At 48.6% G+C, this 9,085-nt stretch overlaps 1 protein-coding gene across 1 annotated transcript; it reads left to right on the top strand.

Annotated features, from left to right (window-relative positions):
* Window positions 1–2,651: 2,651 nt before the first annotated feature.
* On the top strand, window positions 2,652–4,234 carry LOC103758653 (mid1-interacting protein 1-B). Its single transcript, XM_008924928.3, has 2 exons — window positions 2,652–3,146; window positions 3,903–4,234. Exon 1 carries the CDS (start codon window positions 2,735–2,737, stop codon window positions 3,122–3,124), a length of 390 nt encoding a protein of 129 aa, XP_008923176.2. The 5' UTR covers window positions 2,652–2,734; the 3' UTR covers window positions 3,125–3,146; window positions 3,903–4,234.
* The last annotated feature ends 4,851 nt before the right edge of the window (window positions 4,235–9,085 follow it).

The following is a 9,085-nucleotide window of genomic DNA, read 5'->3' as shown; positions in this document are numbered from 1 at the left end:
GGAAGTGGTGAATGAATTTCTTGTTTTGCTGTGTTTGCAGGATGGCTTTTGCTTTCCCTATTAAACTGCTTTTATGTCAACCCATGTGTTTTCTCACTTTCACCCTCATCCCACTCGTAGTGGGGTGAGTGAGCAGCTCTTGGTGGTTCTGGTGCCTGGCTGGGGTTAAGCCACAACAGTGCCACAGTAAGGAAGGCCTGCAGTCACCTCCAGCAGTGGCCTTGGGCTCGGGCAGCATGCTCAGCAGTTGGAGAGGCTCGCGGTGCTCCAGCGAAGTGTCATACCAGGAATAGGATGAAGCACTCCCCATCACTGTTGAACACGACCAATGACAGACGCGAGATGTTCCCAGAAAAGGTCTGTGCCCTGGCACAGCTGGAAGGGCTTGCTGACGTCTTCTGCGCCACTTGCAACCCCCCAGGACTTGTGGGTCTGTCTCTAAGAGCCGCTGTCTGTCCAGCTGGCCCTGACCCCGGTGTGTCACAGGAACCTTCTGCCTGCTCCTATTGCAGGGCATTGCGTCACACTGCCCCAGGGATGCGTCAAGCCCTCATGATGCCCTGCTGCTGCTGAACACCCCTGCTGGCCACAGCTGATAAGAGATGTTAGATGGCCACAGGAAAGGTCTTTGTCCTGGAAAAACCCAGCGCTGGTCCCAGCGGGACGTTGGCAGACGGGGCAGATCAGGCCGTCTCTGGCCTGGCAGGGGGTGCTGGCTCTGCACTGCCCTGGGCAGGCTCCTGGGGCACCCGCACTGTCGCCATCCACCACGGGGAAATATGTTTTCTGTTCATGTCGTTGAAGCAAATCAGGATGGCAGCACTTCCTTTAAATCTGTTTAGGGGCATCAAAGCCAGCAGAGAGCAGTGACCTGGGCACAGAGGCTCAGTGTCAGGAAGACAAGAGAGAAAGTACAGCTTTGACCCAAAATGTCAAAAGAATGAGAACCCCCAAGTTCCCTTCTCTAACCAGGTCCAAGAAGTCCTAATCACACAACCACCTACCCCCAAGGATGGGGGGCTGCCAGCATCCCCACCCCTCCCGCAGGGCAGGTTTCCCATCTGCCCACCCTTGCCTTTCAATTTGGGGTGCTCTGGTCTCGACTGTACCTCCTGCTGCTGCCTATTGCCTGCTCAGGGAGATGCTGGAGGAAAGAACCTCACAAATCCACACTTGGGTCCCCCAGGTCTGGCTCTGCTGTCAGCTGAGTTGGCTGTGAGCCAGCAAGGTGTCCTCAGGGCAAAGATAGTGGAGGGAGGGGATCCTTCCCTTCTGCTCAGCCCTGGTGAGGCCTCACCTGGAAGTGCTGTGTCCAGTTCTGGGCTCTCCAGTACAAGAGAGACACGGATGTACTGGAGCAGGTCCAGTGAATGGCTGTAAAAGCGAGAGAGGAGTTGGGCCATATTCCACATGATGAAAGGCTGAGACAGCTAGGAGTGTCCAGACTGGATAAGAGAAACCCCGGGGGATCCAGTCAGTGTTTATGATGAAGGTGGAGAAGATGCAGCCAGAGAAGATGGAGCCAGATTGTTCCCAGTGGTGTCCAGTGACAGGATGGTGAAGGGCACAAACTGAAACACAGGACATCCCATCTAAATGTGAGAAAAACTTCTTTTTGTTCCTAAAACTGAAGATAGTAAACATCGTCACAGGCTGCCCAGAGAGATGGCAGAGTCTCCATCCTCAGAGATATCTGATTTTCAACCTCTCCAGTCGCTGACCCTGCTTTAGTAGTGTTTGGAGCAGATCAGCTCCAGATGTATCTTCCAGCCTCTTCAGTGCTGACTCTGGCTCTGTCCCTGCTCAGGAGCTGGCTGCAGGCTGCTCACAGCACCCAACAGGGAGGATGCTCTGCCAGGCCTGCTTGGAGTCTGGGATACCAGCACGGCTGCTTTGGACTGGGTTCAACAGGCTTTGACTCTTGTCCAAGGACCTTCCCTCACACTTGGAACTTTCATGCTTCTCCTCTGGCTGACATCCTCTCAATTTTAAAAGTCTTTTTTTTCATTCTCTGGTCACCATTTAATCCTGATGGTCATATTACTTCTTAAATAACCAGTCTGGGGAAAATACCCTTCAGACAAGTATCACCTGTTCATTATCACCTTCCTCTTTTAGCAGGGTTTGTTATCAAGGCCAGTTGCCATGGTTGGGCTGGGTGAGACCCCCAGACCAGCCCTGAAGAAGTTGGGTTGCCAGGCAGGGCACATAAGGGACTCCCCCTCTCTTGATAAACCCATCACTTTTTCTCCTTCCCCCCTCCTCAGAACTGCCCAAATCAAGGCAGCTTGCCTAAAGCCTGCCTGCACTGGGGGAAGGTGCTGGACTCACTGTCCCAGGCCTCCAGGAGTGGTAAGGATGGTGGTTACAGGACAGGATGAGACAGTACATGAGAGACCCCAGGCACCTCCTCTTATCACTGTCCTGGTCACACCATGGGGATGCAGTGCGACCCCTGGCCAGCTTGGGTGAAGGCCACAGGGAGGCTGGGTCAGGAGAGATTGCACAGGGACACAGTGTAGCCAAGCCCCAGCTGGGGTGGAGCCAAGCCTGGCCCTGCAGCCATCCAGCCTGGATGGGGCTGGCAGGGGAGGACAGCATTGGACAGCAGAGGAGGGACGTGCCTCAGGAACGTGCCTCGGCACTGCATAAAAAGCCCCCACTGGGGACGGGGAGCAGCAGGCACCCTGAGAAGAGCCCAGAGCAGCGCTGCCAGAGCTGTGGGAGAGAGGCCATGGAGCAGTACTTCTCAGCCACCCAGAAGATGGAGCAGGAGGTGATGTTCCCCAGCTTGCTCCGAGGGGTCTTCCCGCAAGAGGAGGGGGAGGCCCCGGCCGCAGGCAGCCACACAGACCTCTATGAGCGCTACCAGCTGCTCAAGTCCATCAAGCCCATGGTGGAGAAAGGCCTGGCCTCTGTCAACGACCAGAGCCCAACTGGCACTGATGCTGAAAAAGCTTTAGATGAGGGTGCAGACAGCAATCTGGAGGAGCGCCTCTCCCATCATGTCAACGGCTTGCAGCAAGTTCTGACAGACCTCACCAAAAACACCAAAGCCCTCACCCGGAGGTACAGCCAGATCCTGGAGGAGATCAACCTCAGTGAAGATCAGTCCAGCTCTTGAGCCTGCACTCCCTGCCTCTGAGGTAAGAGCTTGGGGACACAGAGTGCTGAGGAGGAGCTGGCTGAGGGGTAACATACTCTTCCTTATGCCCCGTCAGCTGTGTGGCTTTTCAATGTTTTCATTACATCCCCAAATCCCAGGACTTCTGAGTCTGCACTTCACTGCTCAACAGATACATTCTCCTGTATTTGTCTTTCTCAACTGCTCACTAATGCAAAATGCACCACTGAACAAAGGCCACTCTGTGAGCTCCACATTGTTCCCAAGACTCCCCAGTTTACAGCATAGGCAATATCTTGCTGCTTCTGGGCAAACACAAAAGGTCCCAGGGACAAAAGTGATGTGTGATTGGTGGACCCTGAACTCTGGACTGCAGGAGCTGCCAGGCACTGTTGCTCCATCTGTTTCTCTTTTTTCTCTAATTGAAAATGTAACAGTCATTTTTTGGGAGGAATTTGGCACTTTCATGTCTCCAAATATCTAACTTTGATACATCACCTGCAAACAGCTTAGACACTTCAATCTTGTCCCAGCCGAAAAAGCAAACCCATTCTCCATGCTGGTGGGACTTTCATCCCTGAGACCCCTTGGGTAGACATCCTTGTGCTCCATCAGACAGGGCTATGGCCAAGATCCTTGTAGTGAAATGGAGAGTGTAGAAAGGTGACAGCAACAACAGAGGACATTAACAGGACTTTACAGTGTTAACCCTTGCTTAGGAGGAAACACAGCCAGGAATGAGGACATCATGACCAAACCATGTGCATTATCCCCACAGGGTGATCTGTTGTCCGCAGCCCAGTGGCACTTTTTCTCCTGCGCCAGGTCCCACTAAGGAACGCCCTTTGTGAGCAGTGCAGAGCTTGGCCATCTACCCGCCGAGCACTGCCCGTACCATCCGACTCGTCCTGTGGCTGATCCTGCCAGCAAGCCTGCTGCTTCATTTCAGTCCTGTCCCAGGGGGATTTCTGCAGAGCGGAAATGAGTGTTTTGTCTTGTTGCTTCGTGGAAGGCAACTGTAACTTTGAAGAGATGCCTTTTTCTGTGTGTGCCTAATCCTGCCCCCCGCAACTGTTCTCTTTGATAATGTAAATGAAATGTAAAGCCTTGTGCACGTGTCCTGTGTTTCCTATCAGCTGTCACTTCTGTATAGCTACTGTCCCCCAGCCCATGAGGGTGACAGGACCTTGGCCACCAAGGCCAGGGTTCAGTGCAGGGAGGTGAGCTGGGTTTCTCTGTCAGAGAGTGGGACTTGTATTTGCCTTGGGATGGATGTTCCCCCAGTCCTCTGCTTCTCACACCTTTTAAAACCTTGGTGTAATCCTGCCACCACCCTGTGCTCTGTGCTGGGATCCCAACCTGCTCCCCAGCATCCTTCCTTCCCTTCCCTAACATCCTATTCTCTCCTGGATCCCCAACTTCTCATCTCCCCAGTACAATCAGTGACTGCACATCCTATCCCATGGCCTATACTCACCCAGCTCCTCATACCCAGCACCATCTTCGCTACACACAGTCCTGTGGACAATCTGTCGCAATCCTCATTGGCCCCAGCAAAACCCAGGGTGCAATTCTGCCTTCTCCCTGCTTGTCCAGACACACTCTGGAGGCAGGAGCAGAGGAGGAGGTGGGGATGCTCAGGTGGGGTAAGTAGGAAGGCAGGGCTTTGCTCGCCTTCAGTCCCTGTGAGCTGTGGTGAGACCAGGGGCAAAGCCCTCGCTGGGTGGGTGGGCAGGAGCTGCAAGCTCTTCACAGGCAAGTTGGAGCCTTCAGTACAGACTGGGTCCCACCTCCAGGTGACTCCTTCTCTCCCAGACACCACCCTCGGGAAGTTCTACCGAGCTGGGCACTAGAGGGAGGTGTTCCCTTGCCTGTTCAGGACATTTTAAAACAAATTCAAGTCTTGAAATAGCACTGCTTTGGCTGAACAAACACTGGTCCTCCAGCAACCTTCCACTTTTGATTAAAAAAAATGGAGATCTCTGAGGATCTGTGGTGAGAGGATGATTGTGACCATGCCCTGTGCTGCAGGCTCCAGTTGTGTTGCATGTTGCTAACATGCTCTCTGAATCTGCCATATCATGAGTGAAATAACATCCTTCATACTGAAATGAGAGACTCATCAGCTCTAAAAGTCTCCACCTAAAATTAACAGATGTTCTGCAGATGATACCCTGTTTCCTCTGATCTCCTGGAAGCAGCTCCATGCCTTGATCAGCTGTTCATGTTCATGTTAACCCCTTTAGTGGGGCTCTGATTGCTGAGCAGCAACTGAAATTCTACAGCACTGTAAAGAATGAGAAAAGCAGGAACTCCATCCCTTGCTTTTATTTTAGTGAAGATCTAATTGCACAGAAAATAACAGAGAAAATTTCCCCAAAGAGAATAAGGCATTTCTGAAAGAGTGTGAACATTGGGAAATGCCCTGCGAGCTAAGCTGAACATGATATAAACATGGGAAAGAAGTCAATGAATATGGGTATAAGGAGAATAATTTAGTTTCTTGGGAATGTGGGCACTGATGGTCTTGTTGGGTTGTTTTAACAAATGGCAATATGAATGGTTAAATCTGTATCCCAGGGGTGCCTCCCCCCATTCATTCATTGGAGATGGAGCACACACTTAGTTGGCCAGCAGACATTTTGCTTCCTTGGCTTCTGATGGTGTCCTGGGGCCTGTCCAAAGCCAGCTCAGATCTCAGATACAAGCCATCAACCATGCATTCTGAAAAGGTGGGTGGAGCTGATAAATGTCTGGAAGGCCTCAGGTAGGAATGTCTACGGTGTTTGTACAACACATGGTGTTTGATTTAGGAGTGGCTCCTGAACTGCAGTCACCAGCCTAGCTGCAATTCCTGAGCAGATCTAAATCAAACTGCTGATGGTTTTGCTTTACAGTAAAATTTTCACAAATTGTGCAGGCTGGCCACAGGTCACCAGAGCAACCCAGCAATTTTCAGGAATCGTAGAATATCCTAAGTTTGAAGAGACCCACAAGAATCAATGAGTCCAACTTGTGATCCTACACAGAATAACCCAAAAAATCACTCCATGTGCCTGAGAGCATTGTCCAAACACTTCTTGAACTCAGACAGGACTGGTGCCATGACCACTTCCCTGGTGAGCCTGTTCCAGTGCTCAACCATCCTCTGGGTGAAAAACCTTCTCCTAATATCCAACCTGCTATCCAAGCCACAACTTCTCTGGGCAGCCTGTGCTAGTGCCTCATTACCCTCTGAGTAAATGTGTGTACCAGCGCAGAGATGTTCCAGCTCATTGTTATCTACAGATTTATAAGATTATGTTATGCACAATTTATACAATTTTACAAACTTGGTAACTTAAATCATATCTTTCATGAAAAGGGGGGAAAAAATCCAACAGTGGGTAATTTGTAAAGCAGGACTGAAAAATGTCATCTTAAAGCAAATCATGTGGTTGGTGGGATTAAATAGTAAAAGTCAGATTTTTCACATACATAGTGAATTCTAGTCAAAATACTTTACAGACTTCCAGGACATTCTTTGTCCCATAATGTGCCAGAAAAAGTGGTCAAGTTATAAAAAAGGAGCAAACGAGCAGGGGGACTGGACCAGCATGTACATCACACTGAAGGACAAGCCATGGTTCGTCTAGCAGTAGAAAAGAGTTGTGGACATCAGCTAACAAACATTCTTTCACTGAAGTGCTAAGGATCTCTGTAGTAGCATTGAAGGTTTGGCCTCAAATGCCATTAGCCACCCTTGATTCTGATTTGGGGAAACCTTTCAGATGAGCTTTTGAACAAAGTAAACTAATTTCCTGCTCTTTACCTTTCCCTAGTGAAAAGCTTGAGTGAGGAGAGAGGTGAGGGTCCACCTGTCTATACAGTTCTGTAGCTGTAGAAGGAAAGGTTATGACCTCCAGCATCAAAGATGTGATGGACGTGAACTCTGTCAGGATATTTTCTGAAGCACCTAAATTAACCAGCCCGAAGAATAGGATTTGCAGGAATCAAAGGCCCAGAACATGTGGATCTTCCAGCTCTCCCTCTTTTCCAATAAAAGGCTCCAATAAAAGGCCCAGAACATGTGGATCTTCCAACTCATCTCTTTTCCAATGATTTCAATTGATTCCGATTGATTTTTTAAAATTTATTACAAGTCACAAAACCTGGGCTCCCAAGCAGACCTCATTAGTGAATCCAGTACTATCACTTCTGCTGGTCTGGCAAAGGGAAAATTCAAACCTTTCTATTCACAGAAACCAAGATACCTCAGACATAGGTTATTACTGGGGATTCCTTAGGCTTTGGGTTCGATGACAGGTTCACCCAAATGCACAAAACATTGAAAAGAGTCTGGGTCCAGCTTTGCTGGAGCCCTTGGTGAGGACAGACTTTATTCTCAAGGTGAGTGAATCAGTGTAAATTCTACCTCTTTTTTCTCCGTGCCTCAACCTCCTGCTCACCTTAATGCTGTCTTCTGGGAGGATACAGACCCAGCAAAATCCCAGGAGAACTCAAAACAACAAAGCTGGTGTCCATGAGCACGATGAAGATTTCGTGCCAATTATTTCCTTGTATATCACACTGTTGATTTTCATGATTAATATCTGCCCCTGGAAGATTTTTAGGAAGCACTGTATTTGTCTGAGATTTTCCCTTTTTTCGCTCGTACCAAGAAGCAGCTTGAAATGAAAGACAGTGAGGTAAGGTTGGTTTATTAGACCAACAGAAACTGAAAAAAAAAAATTGAAAAAAAACCAAGCAAGGTGAAACAGAATCTGACAGACCTAAGAAACAGCCCTGAGAATGGCTCATGTACCCTAACGCCTGGATGGTTTTATCCATCTGTGTCAGCTGATCTAATAAAAGATGTTGTCTCTCATTACAAACATTAAGTTACATCTATACCGCCATAATGAAGTAAAGACACAGAAGTGATGAGTGGCCTGAAGACAAACTTGAAAGCACCAGTGCACTTGAAAACACCTAGAATAAAACAAAGGAGATTCTGAAGGGCTGTGGTCTAGTTCTGGAGAGGTTATTTAGGCTCACTCTGATTTGATACTCTGCATTTAATAAATTCATCATAGAATCACAGAATGGGTTGGGATTGGGAAGGAACCTTAAAGATCATCTAGTTCCAAACCCCTCTGCCATGGGCAGGAACACCTTCCACTAGACCAGGTTGCTCAAAGCCCCATCCAATCTGGCCTTGAACACTTCCAGGAATGGGGCAACCACAGCTTCTCCTGGCAACCTGGAGAATCTCATCACTCTCACAGTAAAGAATTTCTTTTTACATCTGATCTAAATCACTCCTTTTCATTTTAAAACTGCTCCTCCTTGTCCTGTCACTTTCTGCCCAAGTAAAAAGTCATTCTCCCTCTTTTTTATATGCCCCCCTTTAAGCATTTACAAGCCCATTTGCAGTACATCCTTGTGAGTGTTTCGATGTTGTAACAAATAGTTTCATTATCACTAAATCTATGGTGCTGTCCACATTCTATATTTGGTGGATACAGGATATTAGAAAACACTGTCACGCAAAGATAATAATAAAATATTTATGACCAGTTGAAAAGAATAGTTCAGGCTCAAGCAGAGATTCCAATTTGGTTTTATTTACCTTGCCCAAATTACTCAGTGCCCAGTGACTGTATGGGTGAGAAAGGAAATGCCACCACCTCAAACAGGTTGTAGACACCCTGATCTGTCGTCAATGGGAATGACAAATGAGATCAATGAAATGGTTTGGGATAAACTGTGCCTTAAAATAGCAGTGCATGGAGGATAAAAAGCTGCAAAAATGTTTACTGGGAAATGCCAGGTTTGAGACAACCAGTTGTCAAGGCAGAGGCAGACACACAGGCACACATTGCGGGGCTCTTTGTTTGGAATGGATTGTTTGACACTTAGTCACCACACCGATAGTGTTGCAGGAGGTGTGCGCTGGGCAGCCAGCCCAAGTCCACCCTG

This window comes from Manacus vitellinus, unplaced genomic scaffold (assembly GCF_001715985.3).
Source record: "Manacus vitellinus isolate BGI_N305 unplaced genomic scaffold, ASM171598v3 scaffold_83_pilon, whole genome shotgun sequence".
NCBI classification, from domain to species: domain Eukaryota; kingdom Metazoa; phylum Chordata; class Aves; order Passeriformes; family Pipridae; genus Manacus; species Manacus vitellinus.
Note: the sequence above shows the minus strand (reverse complement) of the source record. Positions and strands in the feature narration are given on the sequence as shown.